The sequence below is a fragment of the Psittacula echo genome, assembly GCF_963264785.1.
Source record: "Psittacula echo genome assembly, chromosome: 22".
NCBI lineage: Eukaryota > Metazoa > Chordata > Aves > Psittaciformes > Psittacidae > Psittacula > Psittacula echo.
The window spans coordinates 3,970,904-3,993,534 of record NC_137758.1 but is presented as its reverse complement, the minus strand read 5'-3'; the positions used below and the strand labels follow the sequence as shown (position 1 = coordinate 3,993,534).

General features: G+C 58.3%; 1 protein-coding gene across 1 annotated transcript; it reads left to right on the top strand.

Annotated features, from left to right (window-relative positions):
• Nucleotides 1-16,973: 16,973 nt before the first annotated feature.
• SPDEF (SAM pointed domain containing ETS transcription factor) lies at nt 16,974-19,158 on the top strand (the record flags this gene model as incomplete). The annotated part of the gene is made up of 5 exons (XM_080632720.1): nt 16,974-17,409; nt 17,866-18,063; nt 18,140-18,187; nt 18,608-18,751; nt 18,841-19,158. The coding sequence occupies 5 exons, from the start codon at nt 16,974-16,976 to the stop codon at nt 19,017-19,019; spliced, it is 1,005 nt and encodes a 334-aa protein (XP_080488846.1). The 3' UTR covers nt 19,020-19,158.
• Nucleotides 19,159-22,631: the final 3,473 nt, after the last annotated feature.

The following is a 22,631-nucleotide window of genomic DNA, read 5'->3' as shown; positions in this document are numbered from 1 at the left end:
CAGATACATGAACCAAATGGCCTGGTTTTCCAAAAGGGCTGAATGACAAATGTTTTAGTGAGCCTGAAGCGTGTGTTTGGATAACCCTGATTCATGTGAGTTACACACATAGAGCTCGGGCGTGTTAGAAACGGGAGGGAATCCTTACTGGGTTAAGAGTGGTGAACTGGTGAAGAGGCTATTGCCCCAGTGAGGCTGGTACCCACTGCTACAGAAGGATGCAGTGACAGAGGCTGCAGCTGGCTCCAGTCTCTGATTTAAGACCCATCTGTCTTGAAGCCCTAAGAAAGAGGAAGAGATGTTCCTTAGCTGCCCCAGCCCTTCCAAAGGAAAAAGGTAACACAGAACATCTCTGATAGTCTCTAAAATGGATCCTGGTGTCAAGCAGGAGCCGCTTAGGCTGTGGAACCATATTGCTGGAACAACCTTACAACAGCACCCCAGGTACGGTGTCTCAGCCTAGGCAAACTGGAGTACAATATCCCTTAGAGGACCAGCCGGTAACTGGCGATGCCATGTGAGGAGGGGATGGAGCGAGCTGGAATGCGCTGCCCGCATCTCAGGAGTGTTGGATTTGAGCTCTCCGGGGTTTGGAGGGCGAAGCTGGGTGATCAGAGAGGTGCACGCTGTCCCGTGTCTCCGTTTCTGTTGTGTGTTTCGATTTCTTTTGGTGTGTGAGTGTGTGGGGGTTCTGCAGCCTGTCTGTTCTCTCTGGGCAGAGTGCATGTGTAGAACAGGATGGTGTGTTGCCTCATTGAGTCTGGGAGAAGTCCTATGATAGCACATTGAGGGGGGGAAATAAAGGAAGCTTTTTCCTTGATGTATAAATGAATATTTGTATGATTAAATTAACACAGAAAAAAATGTTCTCTAGCTGTTGAGAGTTTTATTGAAGCTGCAAAAGCATCCGAGTCTGTCATGGTGTAGTTAAACGTACACGGCTTGTTTCTATCTCCAGGGTGCTTCCAGGCACTAAAGCACAGTGTCATTAAACCAGTTCTAGCCTTGTCCTCACCCAAATCGCTTTAACAACAAACCACATTTGGTGTGTATTGAATTTACCAACCAACCTTTCCGCTCCAGGGAGGCAGGGACAAGGATGGCCAAGAAATGCATCTGGGTGTTTTTGTGAGGGGTGATGGGGAGCAGAGCCTGTGACGAAGGGAGCGGGCTCACCACAGCATCTGTTTTGGAAGGAGGATTCCCACCGGCGCTGCACCAGGATCTCGGTGCCGGTACAGACCATTGCGGTGTGCAGTTGCCTGCTCAGTGATGTCGGCGGTGGATGTCCCTCGCTATAAGGTCAAGTAACTTCCCAGCATGAGCCCTCAGACAGTGCATGCAAGGGGATGTGCCAGAGCTGCAGCTGAGTGATGAAGGTGAGCACCAGCTCAGTGCCGTGCTGGGAAGGGCCTGAGGCAGCACTGAGGGGTGCAGGGGTGGATGTGAGGAGGAGGAGGAATCTGGCTTCAGTGATCGTAAGGGGGTCAGCATCACAAAGTGAGGCTGTAGCCACAGCCGCATCCTTCGGTGCCCCTTGTGTGGCTTATTTACATCCCAGCACTTTACTGGGAGCCTTGGTGTTCTACATCTTCACATAAGTGGCAATGGATCAGACCTGCTGTTCTGTGAGTATCTTGACGATGCAGGAAAGGAACCCTGAATGATGGGGATTTGGGTTTTCCTCTTTTCTCACTGTCGCTGAGGGAGCAGCGTTCCTGTGTACCAGGATGGGGACGTGTGAAAGTCTCTGCTTCGGTTTGCACTTGCCTGGTCACTGTAGGCTGCTGCTCTTTCCCAAGTGACACCTGACCACTGGAGGCACCCAGCCCAAGCATTTGCCTATATAAACTGTATTGTGGAGCAGCTTAGCTGAAGCCTTTCTCTCTGCTTACATGTGATTTTGTTACTAATCCTCGCAAGGAGCCTCAATGTGTGCACACGGGGTTTGCTTTTTACCATTTGAATAAGTGCCTGGAGCTTTCAGCTGCTGTTTCAGCTTCACTGAAAGCCTTAATGGGAACAGACATCCTGCTACCTGTGCCTACGGGTATTTATTTTGTGCCTTGAAAAGAACACAACCCTTGAGCTCTCGGTGCTCATGGGTGCCCTTGCAACCAATCTGGGTGGGTTGGGGTTGCCTCTCCTTCCCATCTTGTCATTTCCTAGTTATTTCCTGAAAGAATATGTTTGCCTTTAGGGTTGCGACCTGGCGATGCCAGTACAGGGCAATACAGTACGGTACAGGGCAATAGCATCGCACCTTCTTCCACTGTCCCCTGATCAGCCAGGTAACCTCAGGGATGGCTGTAACAGAGGTCATCCTAGCGCTGTGATCCCTGCATGGAGACTGGCTGTGGTGCAGGGTGGCAGGGCAGTCAAAGGGCTCCTGCAGCCACCTGTGAACTACTTGGGTTTGCTTTTTTTGCCTATTGATTCTTTTAGGGGGTCCAGGTTGTTGTTTATTGAAAGTTATAAAATAACCCTGGGTTTAAGCAGCTTTTGTTAGGTCCCTGAAGTGATGCTGCAGGAGGCAGGAGGGTGCTTTCTACTGTGTGTGATGAACTACAGCGAGGACAGCATGCTCAGCACGCTGGGTAGTGCCCAGGACTGGGCAGCATTGTCCCCTGCTCCTGTGCTCCTCTGCAGTGCCTCGGGGTGCAGGGTGCTCCAGAACCTCCACAGCATCGTGGTACCTGCAGGCTTGAGGGCAGCAGCTCTGACTGCAGCAGAGAAGGGAAGGGCAGGGGCTGTGACTTCTTTATCCCCTCCACACCAGCCACGTGCACTAAATCCTGCAGTGCACAGGAGGTGCTGAGGGGGCGTTTGTGCTCGCTTCACCTCTTCCCTTTGCTCTTGCTTCTCTGCAAGTACTTTGGGGATGCGCAGTGAAATATTAACAGGTCCAGAGGGAAAACCGGGCCATGGTGGTGAAGGGGATGGTGTGAGGGAGTCCCTGGAGAAGCAGTATGGGATCTGCATGTGCCTGCACAGGGTTGGGAATAACTTGTGGTGTAGGCTTTCTCTGGCATCTTTCTCTAAGCTGTGGTCTGTTGTTCACCTGCTGTACCTGTGTGTTGGAAAATACCTGGTTAAACAGGAATTACTTAAGGAAATCTAATCTCAAACGTTTCCTACACCATTCATAAAACAGCCGAATAGTAAAAGCATGCGGCAGAGACCGAGCCAGGAAGCAGATGGCACACACACAGGTAAGGACCAGCCTTGTTTGTCCCATTGAATGCAGTGGGCAGAAGTGGTGCCTTCCCAATAACTTAAAGGGCATGGGGGGGGGGGGCGGGAAAGGATGTTTTACACCTATGTACAAACAGAGTAACCAGTGCAGTGTCCTGTGAGGCTGCTTGGCTGTGTTGTGCTGGTGACACTGTAGAATCATGGCTCCATCTTCTGCCACGGTGATGGCGTTGGGACAAGGTGATGCTGGCGCCTGGGTGCAGGGGTTGACCTGGGCAGGGTATCCTCCACAGGAAGAGCTCATTGCTTGGCTTATTACAGTTCGCAAGCTTCCCAGAGGCTGCATCCCTGGCTCCTGCCAGTCAGGGCTCTGTGTTTGAACACCACCTGCATAAAACCAGTTGTAGAACCAGCTTCCCAGAGGCTCCCACGGGCTGCCCGAGCTGCTCTCCCAGCTCAGGTGTATTCCCATTCAAGCTAAGGATGTTTGAACAAGCCTGAGATTGTATGCACTTACCTTCACCAAGTGGTGTGTTTTCTTGCAGCAGTCAAGTGCCAGCTCTTCATCTCCGGGGCTACCTGGTGCTGCATTGGCTGTTCATGGGAATTCATTAAGGATCTCCACTACAAGGATAAACACCTTCACAGGAGCTTTCCCACTTGCTGCAGGGCTCAGCCCTGTGCTGCTTTGCTTGGCTGGCTCCAAGTGCTGCTTCAGGTGTGTGTGCTGTCCTGAGAGAGCAGGACTGAGCTGGGTGATGCTGCTGCTCCTCCTAAGGCACTGTGAAGCTCCAGAGCCACTGATCTCTTGCAGGTGGAAGGTGCTTGGCCAGGAGGCCCCGCTGCTTCACTCCCAGGTATGTTCCCACCAAGGTCAGTGCTTGCTGTGATTTATAAGTGGGAGATGCTGAGGCCGGAGATCCCAGGTCCCCCAGCCAGCCCCTGGGACTGCCCCACAGGGCCCATCTAATGCCAGAAAGTGCTGGTGGGTGCCTTGTCTTTGCTCCCCAGGGCTGTGGCTCATCCCTGCTGCCCTGGCTGAGCTTCCTCACCAGGGATGATTGCCCTGAGGAGGCTGGATGCATGGGTGCATGGATGCGCTGTGTGTCCTGAGCAAGCTGCATGGGTTGCAGCATCTTCCAGCTGTGGCTGGGCGGGTGTCACCGTGTCCCGCGAGGCGGGAGGTGCGAGAAGCTGCTTGGGAATGTTCTTTATAACCAGGTTTTCCTGAAGCAGGAGCCAGCAGAGGGAGCTGAGGCTGTTCCTCAATCGCAAATCCCAGCCCCCGAGCTGAGATGCCCCGAAGGCAGAGCTGCCCCGCCAGTGGGGATGAGGAAGGTGTCTGAACAGCAGCAGGTCCACGTTGTGCTCCGGTTGGGAGGGTGCTGTGCTGCTGGGGGCAATACAGGCTGGAGCCAAACATTGCTTGGATGCAGCTGAGAAAGGGTGAGAGGTTCCCCTTTGTTGGGACCCTGTGGCTGTTGGGGTGCAGTGGGTACAGGAGCTCTGCTGGCCAGGACCCTGCCCTGCCTCTCCACCAGGATAAAGCAACCCTGTGGTCACTCCTACCTACCTCCGTGTAGGCCCATGGGGAACCTTGCTCCGCTCTTGCTGCCTGCCCCAGGGCGATGCACGGCTCTGTAGGAGGGAGGGGACAACCTCTTGGGTCTGGGATGAGCCAGACCTGTTCGAGGAAAGCCATCCCATGGAAGGGGGATTCAGTGTTTCCTGGGGTCCTTGCACTGCTGGCAGGGAGCAGCCTGAGGCAGGCAGGGTTTGCCACGCAGAGCGAGCTGCAGCAGGAGCCTGGCGTTCCCGGTTATCTAATCTGCCCCTGCCTTCCCTCCTCCTTGTTTGCCGTGGCTGGGTTTCCTCAATCAGCTCCGACAGCTGCAGGCTGGGCCCTGACGTCAACCGGTGGAACCCAAACCCCCAGGGTGAGTGGTGTGGGACAGGACCTGGGGCACGGACCCCTCGCCCCCAGCCGAGCCTCCCAAGTAGGTGACAGCAGGAGATGCCTGTGGACCCACACGAGTCCAACAGCAGCGATGGTCTCTGTCCCCAGAGACCCATAGGATGTCCCTTGTCCATGCTCGTGGGACACTTGAGCCCATCCTGCTCTTGCCCCCATTGATGCTGGGTGCTGGTCTGTCCGGTGCTGTTGGTACTCGAGAGCAGCGCTTGGCTGGATTCTGCACAGAGGTGTTGGGCAGGTGTGGACATCGCTTCACAGCAAACAGAGCTGGAGGGAGAGGGCTTGACCAGCACCAGGTTCATTCCTGCTCCCTCTGGTCCCCAGCAAAGGCCTCTGGTGCCTTTCCGTGGTGGGAAACGTGTAGAACATCATTTTCCTCCCCAGCCCTCTCGCTGGCATCACTGCTCCCCTGAGCTTGGCAGCACTTCGCAGCAGCCCCAAAGCATCTGTGTGTGCTGCCATGGCCCATGGTGGGATGGGGAGAGGAGGATGAGCTCCCCTAAACACAGCTATGGAGCATCCCGGTTTGTCCGTCTCAGAAAGGAGGGGGTAAGCAGGGGCTCGGTGTTCAACACATCCCTCCCCAAGCAGGGGACCCCCGGCTGGGACAAGCCTGGCTGCTCCGCCTTGCCCGCAGGCAGCAGAGGGGGAAAGCTGGGAGGAAGCGGGTGCTGGTGCCTGAGAATCAGGTTTGTCAGAATTTTAAAGGGATCTAAATAAATAGCGATAAGGAAACAATTATTTAAAGAGCAAACAAAGGGAAACTGCTTAAATGTACTCGCTTTTATTTCCCGCGGGTGAAGGGTGCAGCGCTGATGCCATCGGGTGCTGGGAGCGGGTCCCTGCAGAGGAGGGGACCCCAGGCAACATGGAAATGAGCCTCGCCATGACCGGGTGTGCTTCATCCCACCACAGAAAGGGCTTGATGGGTCATCTGCAAATGCCTGTCCCCAGGTGAGCCCCTTTGTGCAGTCACTTCAGAGCAAGGATGTGCTGCTTGCACCTCCTGCATGGCCCTGCTCAGGTTTAAGCAGGGGCATTGATTTGTGGCTGCCCTGGAGCCATCCCTGCTCTGATGGAGAGCATTCCCCTGCCCTGCTCCTCTGCAGGCTGGGGGATCCCCATTGCCCTCGTGTCACAGCCGCACCAGCACTGCCAGCCCTGGAGATGCCATCCCCTGCTTCGGGCTGTGGCTGTCACCACCGGGGCTTTGTTTCAAAGGGCAGCTGATTCCCATCCTCCCTCCTCCCCCCATGGCTTTTTCATCAGCTTTTCGCTGGGGATTAGGCAGGTATTGACAGAACAAACATTTTGCTGCCCTCCAAATCCACCACTGAGGAGAGAAGCGATGTCCTCGCTCTGCCGGTGCCCAGAGCCAGTGCTGGGATGGCGAGAGCTGGGCCTTGGGGCTGGGGCAGCCCTTAAAGGAGAAAGCAGGCCCAGGCCTGTCCAGAGCTCCCAGTGCTGGTCACAGTTCCATTGCCCCCAAGCCAGGCTCTGGGAACCAAGGTGCTGGGGAGGTAACAAGGATGAGGACTCAAGGCCAGGTTGGACACAGGGGCTTGGAGCACCCTGCTCTAGTGGAAGGTGTCCTTGCCCGTGGCAGGGATTGGAGCTGGAAGAGCTTTAAGGTCCCTTCCAACCCAACCCATCCTGTGATTCCATGCCCATGAACTGCCCCCAGGACAAGGGTGCCTGACCTGAGCAATGCCCACCAGGAGCTCTGTTTCCTTAGGAGCCAGTGTCTCTGCACTGAGGCATTGCTGTCTCTGCAGCAGCTCCAAGCCCACTGGATCTCTGTCCCCAGCTTTCTTCCAGCCCCACAGGTTTTACCCATGCCCACAGCTCCATGCGGTGCTACGGGATGTGGAGCAGCTTTAACCCTTGTGGGGTCCCTGCCCTCTGTGTGCTGGGGGCACAGAGGAGCCATCCGCCCTCTGCACCCCTGCGAGCTGCAAGCCTGGTTCACCAGGGCTGCGGCTCTCTGGTGCCAAGATGGGAGGAAGGTGGCTCTGGTCCCTGCTGCCTTCCCGTCTCCATTCAGCTCGCAACAGCAGAGGTGAGCGCTGGGTTTAGGGTTATTTGCCCTGGGGCAAAGCCTCCTGCAGGCTCCCCAGGGATGGATTGCCTTGGACTGAAGGAGAAACTGCAGCCAAGAGCCTACCCTGCTCTCTGGGGCATTGCGTGCTGCCCTCCTTGCCTTTGAGCCCATTGGAGCTGCTCGTGCTCTGTGCTCCCACGCTCCCCAGTGGCCGCTCTGTGGGGCCGTTATGCCCGAGGATCATTTTGCCTGTGGGGAGAAACCCCAGCAGCAGAAGAATGGGGAATTTGCATTTCTCGATGGCAACCGGTGTGGGAAACGAAGCCGGGCCCCGCAACCGGGGCTGTGTGAAAAGACAACATCGCGTCTGCTGGCCGCGGGCCCGGCCGTCTCACCTGGCTGCCTCTGTGTGCCTGGGAACCGCCAGCACAGGCGACCCCGAGCCCGGCACAGGGAGGGGATGCTGGCCCCATTGCCCAGCTGTGCCGGTGGGGTGGGTAAGTGATGCTGGTACCTGGCCTGGAGGGGGTTCTGTCCTCCTGGATGGGGTTGGGACCAGGAGCATCCCCACGTGTAGGTTTCCCCTCTCTGCACCCCGAATCACAGGTGATGGGGGGGTGTGATCTTTCCTCCTCCTGCCAGGGTTCACCGTGCCACTGAGCCAGAGCACCCATGCCACCCTGAGCCGTCTCCTCCTTGGCACCCCTGGGCAACCAGCGGCCGTTTCTAGGCTTTTAATCCCAAGAGACAAAAGCAGGAGTTTAATGAGATTGGAGGAAGAAAAGAGCAGGGCTTTGGGCAGGGAACAGCAAACACTCCGGTGGATCCCATTGCTTCCAGCCCGGCCGGGTGCCCTGCGCCCTCCCTGCCTGCGTCACCCGAGGTTTGCATTGGCAGCGTTTAGGATGAAGCATGGGAGAACCGGCGCTGCGGGCATGGGAAGGTCTGGGGGCAGGAAGGGCAGTGTGTTTTGGTGGTCCAAGGTGCTGCTGGCATCAGCCTGACGCATTCATCACCCACCAGCCGGTCCTTCCTTGCCCATCCTGTCCCATGTCTGAAGGAGTGAGGATGCAGCAACCCAGAGCCAAACCTTGGAGCCTCCCACTGCTGCGGGGTGTGAGGAGCCTTTGTGCTGACACCTCCGTGCTCAGCCAAGGGATGGCTCTGGGACCTCCAGCACCGCCAGCACAGAGCAGACACTGGCCCCTGTGCTCCGGGATGGAGCTGGGTTCTCCAATGCCGCCTGCAAGCACCCTCGAGGGCTGTCCTGTCATGTAGGTGACACCCTTTGGGTCGTGGGACCATTTACTCTCCTTTAGTCTGTTTGGCTGGGTTTTCTTGCTCAAGTCTCCCTGCCACAGCTGGGAACACAGCTGGGAAGACTGGGAATGCTGGGAGCACCTCGTGCAGCATCAGAGCCCAGCTCTTTATCAGGGTGGGCCCTGCAGGCGGGTGCCAGCAGCAATAATTGTGACTGTTTGCGTCAAGCATACAAGCATCCCCTGTAAACGGGGTTTATGGCAGCATCTGGAAGGTGGTGAAGCCAAGCAAAGGTGGCCAGGGGAGGTAATAAAGAGGAGTGGCCCTGCTTGGCCCTGGGCTGCTCGGAAAATGGGTGTATTTGGGGTGAGGAGGAGTTTAAGGAGATTCAGTTGTCTCTGCTTTGGAGCGGTCGTAGGGATGCAAGAGCTCCAAGCATGGTCCTGGTGGATCTGCACAAACAAAAAGGGTGCTGGCTTCTCTGTGCATGCCTCTGAGCTCCTTCCCTTGCGCTCTCTGGCCCTTTGGTCACCTTCAGGGCTGCAGGGACCTCTTCCCCTCCCAGGTTCTCTCCAAGGGTAGAGGAGGCCTTGGCCAATGCCCACGGGAAGTACCCAGTCCCGGGATGCCCAAGCAGCATCTCACTCCCTTTCCGCATAGTGGTGCCTGCTCACACCCCTTATGGAGGGGTTTGGGGTGACACGAGGGGAGCACGAGCAGCTCATGTGGATGCCAGTGTTGTGCTTCCTGCTGTTCGCTCCAGTTTGGTGGCACTGCAGCCTCGCCAGCTGTGGGACTGTGACCGAAGGATGCTGCTCTGCACTGACACCTCTCACCACAGCATCTCCAAAACTCATCTGCAAAACCCAGCCTTCCTGGAGAGCAGGACACATGGATTGACAGAAGTGAGGGGACCCCTCGGAGGGTGGGCTCTGAGCAAAGCACGTGGGAGCTGGGGTAGGAAATGTGGCTGGTTCCCACCTCCTGCCCATTATGGGGAAAGAGGAGCCTGCGGGCAGTGGGTGAGAGATGTCTGAGACCCACTGGCTCCCAGGCCTCTGCCTGCTCCAGGCTTTGACCCTCTATATGTGCATTAGCTTGAACCAGCACGAGGGTGATGAACCCTCTCGGTGCGAGCTGGGAGGAAGCGAATTGTCAGCAAACAGCGAGTGAAGAGCAATTAAGATTGTGGGTGGCAGGAGGGGAGTGAGCAGCCACCTCTTCCCACCGGGACCTTCCTCCTGCGTGGTGGATCTCAGGCTTTCCTTCACCTTTAACAGGGCTTCCCTGCGTCCTGGCGCTTTCCCAGTAATGGGAAACCGATCATTTGTAGGCTGGTTTCTGCCTTGGTCTCAGCCAAGTGCAGGGAGCATCCCCAGAGCCCCTGCAGGTATGAGGGCAGGGGCGATGGTGTTGGAGAGGTGGAAACCCAAAGGATGCTTGGTCCAGTGGCAGCCTGGGAGCATCCGTCCTCATCACACTGCTGAGTGCTGCAGATCTGGCTCCCATGGGTTCACAGGTGCAGAGCAGCACTGAGCTGGGGGATGCGTTAAAGGCATTCAAACCATTTCCAGTCTCGTTGGGCTGCAGGGAAGCCTGGGAGTGGGATCCATCTCCCCTGTGAGCATCACCCAGAAGCACAGATGCAGGATGCAGGGCGAGGCCTCTCAGAGGGACCCAAGCTTATGGGTTTGCTTTGCATGGAGACCACCGCTGTCCCCAAGTGCTGTGTGGGAACCAAAGCAGAGGAAACACTGCTGCTGCAGGGGACCAGGAAGCAGCACTCAGGTCGGACACAAATGGGGCTCAAATCATCTCTGTGGTTTTTGCAGTGACATCAAGCGCCTTCAATAGTTTTATTATCTATTACATGGCTGCTGATCTGTTATTCTTGTGATGGAGCCAGAGATTAGCTGCAGGCAAGCAGGCAGAGAGATTCTTCCAGGCTGATTCACGAGCCCTTTCTCCATCCCTTCCCTTGGGCTGCGTTCCCAAGCGTTGAGGTTTCAGCCATGGCAGAAGGCACCGGAATTGGGTTGTCAGGGAGGACAAGGGAAAAGCGTTGAAAGCTGCGCACACAGGGCAGAACATCCAGACTTTATTTCCCCTCTTTTGTTGTTTCTCAGGTGTCGCAACCTGTCTTTGCCTGGTTTGCATAGGCAAGCATGTGCCGAGCCACCGATTGCGAAAGGCAGGGGTGAGAGCATTGCATGGCCGGTGACGCCAGGCAGCTGCAGCCACCAAACCTGCTCTGGGGAGGAGAGCAGAGATCTCACTTTTGGGCCTGTTTTTGCTGCTCTCCCCGAGCACAGCAAAGCAAATGTTGTTTCCCTTTAATCTCTTTTGCTTATCGGAATCTCCGGTGCTACTGATAAGAGGAGCAGGGAAAGCTTTTCCAGACCCAGATGTGAACCTGGCTTACCGACGGACCAGGATGACCGGGGTCCAGGATGCTCCAAAGCAGGGACCTAGCACCAGGTACTTCCAGCGCATCTCCTCTGCTCAGTGACCTCCTGCTTGCACCCAGTGTCCCCGATTGCGCTCACTGCTCCGTTGCTGGGTCCTTTGGGGTGACTGTTTTGGTGTTTGCTCTGGTAACGAGCAGTAATGAAACCTAAGGCACAAGGGAGACCTGGAGGTGATGTCACAGCAGGAGCTGCAAATCCAGCTCGCACAACCCGTGCAAACTGTAACCTGCTCAGCAAACTGCTGCTGCGGGAAGGTGCGGGGTGGCCGCAGTGATTTCCTACCGTGGCTTGTGTGTAGTTTAGACATGGTTTCACTCGGTACCTTAAGTTTCCACAGCCAAGATGCCTGCGTTTCTATGCTATGATAAAGGTACCCGCGCTTGGAGGGCTACAGTCTCATCTCTGGAGCTGTGTTGGGATGCTCCACCCCGGTTCCTGCGTGGGGATGCTGAGCTAGGACACGGGAGCAGGTTTGGGCACGGTGCCTGCTGTTCCCAGCTCCCCGCGGTGGCACTGGCTGGGACCTGGCAGCTCTCAGGAGCTTTGCAATGGCTGCAGGACCAGGCTGCATTGTGCTCATGGTACCGGCTCTGAAGCAGAGGGGCGATGCCTCAAGGGGTGCGGGGGGACTGCGCTGTGGCTGCTGTGAGGAGCCTGGGCCCCCTCCTGGCTGTGGCACATCCCCATCTCCTGTGCCTGCCCCATGGCAGAGCCTGGGGCACATCCCCACCGCTGCTGCCCCCCCGTGTCCTCCCCAACCCACATCCCCCCCCACGGCTGCCACGTGTTCTGGGCCTGGCCGTGTTTACCAAAACAGCTCAGAAAAGCTCCCCCCGGGTGCAGGAGCCTGAATCCGGGGGCAACTTTTTCCCCACCGATAAGATAACATTGAGGCTTTTCAGAAGGGACAGAAACCGCTGGTCCTGGCGATAGCGCCGTGAAGCCAATGCACGGGGCAGCCGTGACACCGGGGTCACCTCCTGACGGGGGGCTGTTTCCATCCCTGCAAACGGTGCTGATGGGGCTGCGTGGTGCTGAGCCCGGCTGTGACGGCTGCAGGGCCACGGTGACGTGGGTCTGACCCATGGGTGTTTGTGGCCGGGGTTTTGTCTGACGTTGGGTTTTAGGGCATGGGAGGGTTTGGTTTCAGCAGCGCTGCGTGCACGGGGGACCTGGCTGAGCTGCTCTGCTCTCTTCATGTGTTAAAAAGAGACAATAAATACCAGCTCGGTGTCTGTCTCGGTCAAAACAGCTTTTTCCTGCTCATTCCGGTGGAGACAACCCAAGCCTGGAGCGCTGCACCTTCTGGCCATGCCCCTGGTACCTTGTGCTGCTCCCAGGCAGCAGCAGCGTGGACCCTTCGGATACCCTCGGGGCATCCCTGCTGTGAGGGGTGGTTGGGTTGGTGTGAGGGGCTCCTGCTGTCCCTGACAGCCCTGAGCATCCTCACTCGCAGTCTCTATTGCAAGCCCCTTGCGCTTGCATAGGAGATGCTCCTGGCCCCGAACTAGTCCAGCCTGTGCTGGGGAAGCGGTGTCATGCGGCACAGTCCAGACAGGGGCTCTAATGCATCCCATAGGTCTCTGTGCTGCAGGGTCTGGCTGCAGGAGGAGCTTTTGGTCTCACCCCCTGATGTGTCCCCATCTCTTGGGTGGGTGTCCCAGATGAGGGTGGGAAGGGGTTAATGATGCCCAGATTTGCCCTCCTCGGGCCCATTTGGGTCTGAGCCCCGTGCCTTGATGCACCCATCAAGGGTTAACCCTGGCTTAGGCTATTCAAACACCAGCACCCAGCTTGTTTGTTCAGGTAAATAAGGAAGGAATTGGATATAATGGGCCAAGGAGGCATTTGCTGAGCTGAGCACCTTGCGTTCACTGCCGGCTTCCCCTCACATGCCTTGGCTGCCTTCACCCACCCATCACCCTCGGAGCCACTCGGGGTGCCCTGTCCTAATCCCTGTGCCCTGTCCCCATCCTGCAGTGGGGATACAGGGACGGCGCTGAGCAGGGCCGGGTGCTGCTGGCCGCCCTCGCTGCCGGTGCTGGGGCACCCTGCCTTGGGCCATGCGTGTGGAGCGCCATGGGGATGGCTCTTCCCACCCTGCGCTGGGACCTCTGCGGTTTCTGAGCCTCAAGGTAAGCCCTGCGCTGTATTGAGACCTTCCCCCCTTCCCGGGGGTCCTACAGCCCTTTAGGCACTACGTCTGTGTGGATGTGGTGCTATCCCATGTAAGCATCCCCAGCTGCAGCTCCCTTCACCTCCGGGTGCCATTAGGGCTAAGCAGGGACAGATTGTCCCCCAGCGCGAAGTTCCTGGTGCTTCCTGGCATGGCATCACCTGGAATGAAATGGGATTTGCCAACTGGAACCCCCTCCTGCTCAGGCAGCAACGATGCAATGAAGACAGAGCCCCTGCGGCCAGCTCAGCCGGTACCCACAGGGACACTGAGTGTCCCACAAGCCCCTCTGCCTGGCAGGGAGCAGGGGACACTGTGCTTTGGGGCACTGTGCTCTGTATAGAGCATCACAGGCTCTGGGCAGCTCAGGGGTGTCCCTATGCCTTGAACCCCTTTACAAGACCTGCACCGTCTCAACATTGCTTCTCTGCTGAGTGGTTTTTTCTCAGTGCTAAAGGCACATTGGCTCTAGGTTTGATTTTTGTGGTTCTGCTCGGTTAGTGAAACACAAACGCCGCTCAGTTGCCAAATCCCCCACAATATGGGCTTTCTCATGGGCAGGAGCTTGGCGGGGAGGAAGGTGCTGCTATAAATAGGAGCTTTCTGGCGCTGCATGGGGACACCAAGCTCTGCTGCTCACCCTGGGGACGCAGAGCACCGGGGCTCCGCTCAGGCCTGCCCCGTTCCTCCCCCTGCGCCTGCTTTCCTCCCTGCACCGATGGCAAGGGCAGCCTGACCCAGGGTGAGGGGACCTGTGGGGACACTTGGTCCCTGCACCAGCATCCATGCAGGTAACGGCAGGAGGAGCTGGGGGTCATCGGTGGTGTTGGAGACAGCTGGGTGAGGAGATGGGGGTGCAGGGTCCATGGGATGGGCTGCATCCCTCCTGCGGTACCTCCAGTGTGAGCCCTGGGCTCGCCCTGGCCCCAATCCTGTCATTGTCAGAGACAGATCCAAGCCCCTGCCCTGGCTGAGGGCAGATTTTGGCCTCCTTCTACCCAGAGATAAAGGGGGCTGTGTGGTTTGGACCTGGCCAAGCACTATGAGGCTGGTGGGTGGATGGGATGCGCTGGCAGCACCCCAAATTGTCAGCAGATTTTGAGCACCCAAGTGCTTGATGCAGCCCTGGCTCATGAAGGGACTCCAGGTCCCTTCACCTGCTTAATGTGGGCCTCATGACACAGCTCGTGTCTTGTCCTGGCCAGCAGTTGACTGGCGGAGGCAATGGGCTCCGTCGTCTCTCTGTGCCCCTTGGTGCTTGCATCGCCCTCCTTGGGGCCCAGAGTGAGAGCTGAGCCCAGGGAGGTGGCTGGGGCAAGAGGTGCTGAGTCAGAGCAGAGAGCAGGGGCAAAGCACCCAAATCATAGCCCCTCTTTGGGCAAAGAGAGGATTCCTGTGTCCGTGGGGTCCCTGTCTGCTCCTGCCTTGCTGTGCTGAGGGATGTGGGGCAGGCAGAGCTGAAGGGATGGGTTAAAGGCAAACCCCACTGTCCATGGCGCTGCTTCAAGCAGTCTCGGGCAGCTCTGAATTCCTCATGTCCCCAGTTCCTCTCTGGGCAGCAAAGCACATCCCTGTCCCCATCCTCAGTGTGGGACCTGGAGGCGACCTTGGAGCCTGGTCCTGTCCCACCACCCGGCGGCTGTTTGGGAAGGGCTTTGGAAGCACCTGGAGACTTGGGAGACGTCCTGAGTGCTGGGGGCCAGCCCTGCCCGATCTCGGCTGTGGCACAACCTGTTTAACTGCGGATTTAATCCTCATTAACGGGGTCATTGTTTGAGGGTGGCGGTTGGGCCCATTTCTGATTTATTTAATTCCTCTTGCTCCCAAGGGCTAATCCCAGCTCTGCTCCGTCACTGGTGCTGGGTCACTGCCCCGAGCAATGGGTTGTGTTTGCCAGAAGAGCTGGGGATGACACAGGAGATCATTGTCCTCATCCTCAGACCCCTCAGCTGTGGCATCCGCTGCTTCCCCCAGCATTCCTTGGAATGTGGCTGAGTCCCTGCAGCCCTGTGGAGCTGAGCCATGACCTGAACCCCTGGGGAGAGCAGGAGCACTGTCGCAGCCCCAGGCTTTTGACTTGAAAGGAACATGTTGGAGCTGTTTGGGCTGAGTTCTTGCGGTGCCCTTTGGGGCTCAGGAATGGCAGGAACCTCCCAGCTGTGCCCTTCAGTGGCAGAGCTTTGTTGTGGGAATGGAGAAACCTCTTGGGTGCTCAATGGCTCCATCCTCGTTTGGGATCTGCTCCTCCTCTGCTCTGAGCCAGATCCTGCCCATGGCAGGGTGCAAGCGTTGCAAGAACCAATTCTGTTATCACTTCCCCTCTTGCCCGGAGCAGCAGGATGAGCACAAGGCTGCGCTGATTTGGCTTCGCTGCAGGAAGGCTTTGGTGCAGAGCCCATGCTCACCATCAGCAGCACGCACAGGCCAGAAAGCGCTTGCTGTTGATGCAGTGACCAAAGAGCCTTGTTCAGCCTGGGCAGGGCATGGGAGGGTTTCTGGGGGTCCATGTGGGTCCGTGCTCCCTGTGAGCATCTCCCTGCGCCCGCGGCTGCCCCTCCTGCCTCTGCTTTTCCAGGGAACTGCACAACGGGAGAGGAGAGGGAAGCGGCTTCTGGGAGCAAACAGGTCCCACCCAGCCCGGCCGCCTGCGTGCCGCAGCGGGACAAAGTCAAACAAGGGCCCCCGCCCTGGGAGTACAGCACCGGCTGCACGGTGGCTGCTTGGCCCCAGGGATCGGGTCCTTCTGGTCCCAGTCGGGATGGGGAGAGGATGAGGCCGGGGCCGTCATCCTGCCCTGTGCCCAGGGCGGCTCCACAGCCCCGCTGCTCCGCTGCAAAGGATGCACCAGGACCCCGGAGCATCCCGCAGACCCTGGGAACAAGACCCCCATCCTCTCCCCAGTGAGCCCCGGTGCTGTACATCAGGCTGGAGCTGCACAAGCTGTTACCACTTCCCTTTTGTGCCGGGAGCAGCGTGGGGCTGGATTTAGCGCTGATCTTCTAAAGCTCTTCCTTTAATCCAGGGCGAGTCAAGGAGAGGTTTGGAAGCCAGCACCGTCTCTCAGGGAAACTGTTTGGGTGGTGGGGGCAGTTGGGTGCTGTGCACACCCCTTGTGCCCATGGGCAGCCTCTCTCCGGCACCCACTTTCTCTTCCCAAAGCCTCGGGGTGTTTTGTGGGGAAGTTTCTCCATGGATGGAGCTGTTCCCTGGTGTTGCTATGGAAATTCAGCAGGCTCATCCTCTCCTCCGTGGCCTCCGGGACTCCGGCGTGCTGGAGACAGATGGGGACGGGCTGATGTGGGGTAGTTTTTCTTGCAAGAGAATGAAAGGAAAGGTCTCATCTGGGGCAGTCCTCAGGCTCGGGGAGCTGGATTTGGGCGCTGTTGTGCAGGGGCATCCTTAGGTTAAAGCAGCAGCAGGTCATGCTTTCCATGCACAGAAATGTGCCTATATGGTTTAGGCATCCTCTGATGCCCACAGGCTGCCCAAGCAGGTCCTCAGAGCCCCTGCGAGGCACAGGGCACGGGGCTGGGACTGAACTGCTGCCAACCCAATGTGGAACTCATAGGGAGAGCCTAAGAGCCTGTGGTGCTTGGGACCTGCTTCTCCCTGCTGTCTGCTGCAGTGTCCTCCCCAAATCAGGACAGCCCCCAGCCCCATGGCTGATCCCAGCCTGCATTCATCCAGGGGCTTGCAGGGAGCCATGGGTTCTCTTTGGATGCTTTTTTCCCCTCTAACAGGCTTAGTTCCTCTCTTTGTGCCTGGCTGCTGGGCAGAGGGCAGGAGCCGGTGCCGGGCTGAGCATCTCCTCTCCTCTTCTCCTCTCCAGCAGGGTTGGAGCCGGTGCTGAGCGCAGCGATGGGCAGCGCCAGCCCCGCGCTGAGCGCTCTGCCCCCCGGCCGCCTCGCCTGGCCGGACACTGCCCCACGGGACCCCCACAACCGGAGCTGGGGCTGCCCAGGCAGCCCGAGCCCCCCCACAACCCCTCAGCAGCCGCTGCCCACTGTGTGCCTGCACTACTTCGACATGATTTACTCCGAGGACATCGCCTGGACCACCAAGGACCTGGGGGAGCCATCCCAAAGCGGTGCCCAAGGTGGGCAAGGGGAGGCGCAGAAGGAGCCGGAGCAATGTCCCATCATTGACAGCCAGGGCTTGGGGCTGGGGGCCGAGGGGGACCTGCAGGCCAGCCTGCCCCTGGAGGAGCACTCTCTGGAGCAGGTACAGAGCATGGTGGTGGGTGAAGTGCTGAAGGACATCGAGACGGCCTGCAAGCTGCTCAACATCGCTGCAGGTCAGTGTCCCCACAGCCATGGGGTGCAGAGAGGGAGGGATGTGCCGGGGCAGGAGCTAAAGCCATGGGCAGAGCCCAGTGCTGGGTGCGGGGTGACAGCGTGACCGAGCCATTGCCATAGAGCCAGGGAGCTGCAGGGACACGGCAGCCTCTTGCTGAGCCCTTCCCCTCCCAGGGCATTAATACGGAGGTGCCTTTCAGCCTCACAGTTGCATCTTGGGGGTGTGCGTGTGTAGTGAGGACTTGGATCATCCATTTCGTTATCCCATTTTCCCTGGACGTTAGGAATGGGCAGAGAAGAGTGTGGGGATGGGGACAGCCTGGAGGCTGCTGCATTACCTGAGCTAAGGGTAGGGTTGGGTGCAAAGGGAACAGGACAGCCCAGGTCCGAGTCCCCTGGGGTACTGGTGCCACTGGGCATCACCGAGATCCTCCTTGGGGTGTTACTGCCTCCAGACCCTGTGGACTGGAGCCCTGGCAATGTGCAGAAGTGGATCCTATGGACGGAGCACCAGTACCGGCTGCCGCAGATCGGGAAGTCCTTCCAGGAGCTGTCGGGAAAGGACCTGTGTGCCATGTCCGAGGAGCAGTTCTGCCAGCGCTCGCCTGCCTGCGGGGACATCCTGCATGCCCACCTCGACATCTGGAAGTCTGGTGGGTGCTGGGGACCGGCGGGTGGGCGATGCTGGAAATGAAAGATGCTCCTCTGATGCCTGCTCCTGCCTTCCAGCTGCCTGGATGAAGGAAAAAGCCACCCCTGGAGATGGGAGATACTGCGGTGAGTTCTGTGTGGGCTCAGCTCCATCGGCCTCACTGCTGCATCAGACAGGCCTGGGGTGGGTGGGAGGTCGCTCCCTGCTTAATTGCCATTATCTGGTGTGCGGCAGCAGCTGCAGCAGCAGCATCCATGTGGTCGCACTCCCTCTGCCCCACAGCAGCCCCTGCAAGGTGCAACCGAGGGGAAATGACCACAAGACTCCTGCACCCTGTGAGTCCCAGTGGGGCTGTGCCAGGGCAGGATGGAGCGGTTTCCCCAGCTCCAAGATAGGGAGGAGAAAGCGGTGCTTCCAGACCCAGCCTCCGGAGATGGACGAGCGTTGAGCTGAGGTTTTCCAGTTGAGGACTCCTGCAGGTCCCCAGGATGGTGAAGAGCAGCACGGTTTCTCTCCTCTCTCATCTCACCCATCCCTCTCCACAGCAGGAGGTGATGCTGGCTGGGCCGACAGTGAAGCGGACTCATCCTGCGCTGGCCAACCCATCCACCTCTGGCAGTTCCTCAAAGAGCTGCTGCTGAAACCCCACAACTACGGCCGCTTCATCCGCTGGCTCAACAAGGAGAAGGGTGGGTGCTCCAGCGGCCCCACGGTGGGTGCTGGCAGGTCAGGGGGTGCAGACAAGGCTGTAACCCCCCGGGCGCTGTTCCTCTCCCAGGCATCTTCAAGATCGAGGACTCGGCACAAGTGGCGCGCCTGTGGGGCATCCGCAAGAACCGCCCGGCCATGAACTACGACAAACTGAGCCGCTCCATCCGGCAGTATTACAAGAAAGGCATCATCCGGAAGCCCGACATCTCCCAGCGCCTGGTCTACCAGTTCGTGCACCCGGTCTGAGTGGAGGCACCTGCGCCCCGGCAGGGACAGGGGACCCTCGCTGCCTCCCCCTGCCTCCCAGCCACAGAAGCCATCTGCCAGCGCCAAGGACCGGGATGCTGAGGGGCTCCATCCCGCTGCCAATGGACCACAGGACTCCTGTCACCACCCAGCCTTGGAGAGGAGGGATGACCCCCAGCTAAGGGATAAGCACCAGTGTGGGGTTGATGGGGGTGAGATAAAGGCAGATAAATCTGTGCCTGTCATGGGGCTCCCCACAACCTTGGTGCCCTTTGGCAGGGATTGATGGTGGGAGAGCAGCTGGGGTCACCCAGGGGAGGAGCTGGGGGACACAGGAGTCCTGCCCTCAGGTCTCTCGCCCTGGCACATCGCCCCTTACCCTACAGCCCCAGGGCATTGCCAGGACACAGAGGCCAAGCTGGACACCTCAAGATCCCCACAAGCATCAGGACCATATTCCCCTCGGGTGAGAGCCTGTTCCCATCTCTCCACCAGCCCAGTTGTGGGACCAGTTGCCTTCAGTGCCCATTAGGAGGGGTGCAGTGGGGCTGCAGTGGGGCTGCTCTGGATTGACCCTAACAGAGCATCTCCTGACCCTCAGCTCTGTTCAGGATGGAGGAGTTCTGCCCATTGCTGCACCTCAGCTGTAAAGAAAGGGGCTGCCTGCATTTTGTGCTCACAGTGGCCAAGCTTGTCCCTCCCTCCTCCCCTCCCTCCAGGTGCTGGCTGCAGGTGGCATTGCCCCAGCCATTGTTTGGGGAGGACAAAGCACAGGCATGAGCTGGGACAATGGCATCTGAGGGAACGAGGGCACCTGTGGCTGCCCTTGGCTGTGCCCATGCGGGAGCAGCCTGGCACCAGCAGCACCCAGGGATGCTGGGAGCGGGGTGGCTGTGCCCTGGGGACCACAGGCATCCCCTCAGATGGGCGCATCCTCCCTTTGCTTCCCAGCTCTGCTTTGTCCCTCTGCAGGGATTTGGGGCACTTTGCAAAGGGAGCAGCTGTAGAAGGTGGGTGCAGGGCTGTCCACCATGGGCATCCCTCCAGTAGTGGGGGTCCCCCTCAGCTGGGACCGCATCCTTGGGCATGGGGTCACCCAGAGCCTCCCGAAGCCCCCAGCTCCTTGGCCTTGGCACAGAGCGCTTCCCTTGATTTGGATTTGGTTTTTGGACTGCCTGCTTCCAGAGTTCTGGAAAAGGGAGGTGGCAGATTTGCCATTTCCCTCTGGACAGTAAATCAGAAACGCAACCCCCTGAGCCTGGACTGGGACAGAAACCCGGGGGTTGCTTACACTGCACATTTCCCGACAGCCTGAGTTACCTGGTGATGTTGGTCTTTTATATTGCATCTTTATTTGTATATTTGCTTTCTGGTTTGGGCTGGCAGCAAGTTGTGGTTTAGGTTCAGATGATGTGGGGTGATGGGCCCCGGGCCCCATGAGATGCTTTGTGGGAGCTTTAAAACAAGAAAAAACCCTGGTTCTTGGTGTTTTGGTTTTAATTTAGCATAGCTGCCTGTGATGGCTCCTGCCCTTTGGGGTTTGTTCTGCCTGTGCCATCCTGCTCACATGGCCGCAAAGCAGCCACGCTTCCTCCAGCCCTGCAAGCTTCCCCGCTGGAGGGATGGAGGGCACTGAAGGAACAGGGGAAGGAGGAAAACTGCCTTGGCCTCTGGAAAAATGGTGGGGAGATAAAGGGAAGGGGGAAGATCTGCCTTGTGGTTTCCTGTGCGCGACCGATGCTCCTGCAGCGGTGTGGGAAGCACCAGGAGGATGTGCTGGCGGTGCTGGTGCCCCAAGTCTCGGGTCTGTGTCACAGGTCCCTTGGCTGCGTGTCGCTGTGAGGAAGGTGATCAGGAAGGGGGAGAGCTGGGGCCAGCTGGGGAGGGTGAACGTGGGGATGTGGGGACCTGACACAGCAGATCCACTGCAGCAGGACTGGGTTTCTCACCAGACCTCTTGCAGCTCCAGCCTTTAAACAAGGGGAAACCAATCCCTTTTCTCTGCCCCCTCTCCATCAAGAGCCCAGTGAGTGCCTCCATAACCCCATGATCCCGGTCTCACCACCCTGTCCCCCTTGTCCATGGCCCTGTCCTGGTCCTTATTCCCAAGGTTTCAGCACTCATAAGGAGCCCAAGAGGCTCTGTCACTTCTGTCAGCACCAACTCGCTGTGCCAGGGCTCCCCCATCTCCCCCTGCCCGGGTTCTGCTGGGCTGGGGGCTGATGCTGGGACCAACCCCAGAAACTGCTTTATCCCGAGTTACCCCATGCCTTTCACAAGGTTTTACCCCACGCGTTAGCAGGGGAGTTCCCAAAGGCAGTGTCTGCTCCTCCCCTTCTCAGCCCCCCAGCGCTGCATCTGAGCCCCCTTCCCACTGCACCCCAAACCCTCAGTGTGGGGGTGTCCCTGTGACTGTGGCTCCCCGAGGTAGGGGGGGTCCATTACCCCGGCAGCCTCCTCCATGGGGGCAAGACTGGAGCAGGGAGGCACACAAGGACCCGGACCCGAAGGACGCTGACAGAGCTCAGGTATTTTCGCTTGCTGCTTTTCGTTGTTGTATCCACGGTACTACAATCACGAGATATATATATATTATATATATACTTCTTAAATTACACCATCAATGTACAAAAAACCGGGGTGCATTGCTGAGACAGGAGGTTGGTTGGGTTTTGCCTGACTGTTTTGTGTGGTTTCTGCTTTCTTGCATACCTGGCAGGGGCGAGGGGCAGCGCAGCTCTCACCCGCCGTGCCCAGCACATGGAGCATCTCCTGCCTCCTGAGAACACTTGATGCCTGGGGCCAAGAAATTCACAAAGCAACAGAGAGGGCAGGAGAGGAGCAGGAGGAGTGTGCAGGGAGATGAGGGCGCTGATGCTGGATGGAACAGGGAAAACAAAGAGATGATCTGTAGGGAAGAGCTCAGGATAGCAAACATGCCTGGGGCAGAGGGGTTGGGGTGACTGTGCTGGGTGGCAGCATCCCTGGGTGCTGAGGGGCTCCTATCCATGCCATAGCCGGTTGCAGAACCCAAGTGCAGGAGGGTGAGAGCCCTTTGAGGAGAAGCAAAGGGCAAAGCTTGCATCCGTTCCCCTTTTGGCATGTCTTGTTTCCAGTCATCTTCACCAGGCAGCTGCTTTGCTGCCCACACTGGGGTCTGCTGCCTGCACCAAGCCTCCTCATCCTCTGGGTGCTGCAGCTCCTGCTGGCACTGTGCAAGGCTGGACGTTGCTTATCCTTCATCTCTGCTCTGCTCCTGCCTCTCTCCAGGAAGCGGGTGGATGGGGACTGCCCCCAGCAGCATCCAAGCCGGTCCCCGCTAGCCCAGGCTGGGTGCGAAGGTGCTTGCAGCAGCGTTGATCTGCAGCGGGTCCTTCTCCAGGTGGGTCCTTCTCGGAACAGATGGATTTTAGGGCCATCCCACCCGGAGCTGGATAACTGCGCTCATGAAGGGCGATGCTGCTCCCTGCAGCACACGCAGGGCATCGGCTCCGGCCACGAACAGGAAGAGGAAGCTGAGGAGATGCCACCAAGCTCCATGGCAAGGCTGGTCCCACCTCACCTGGGCATCCAAATCTGCCACGAGCAGGGCCCTGCCTGCGGATGAGGCCA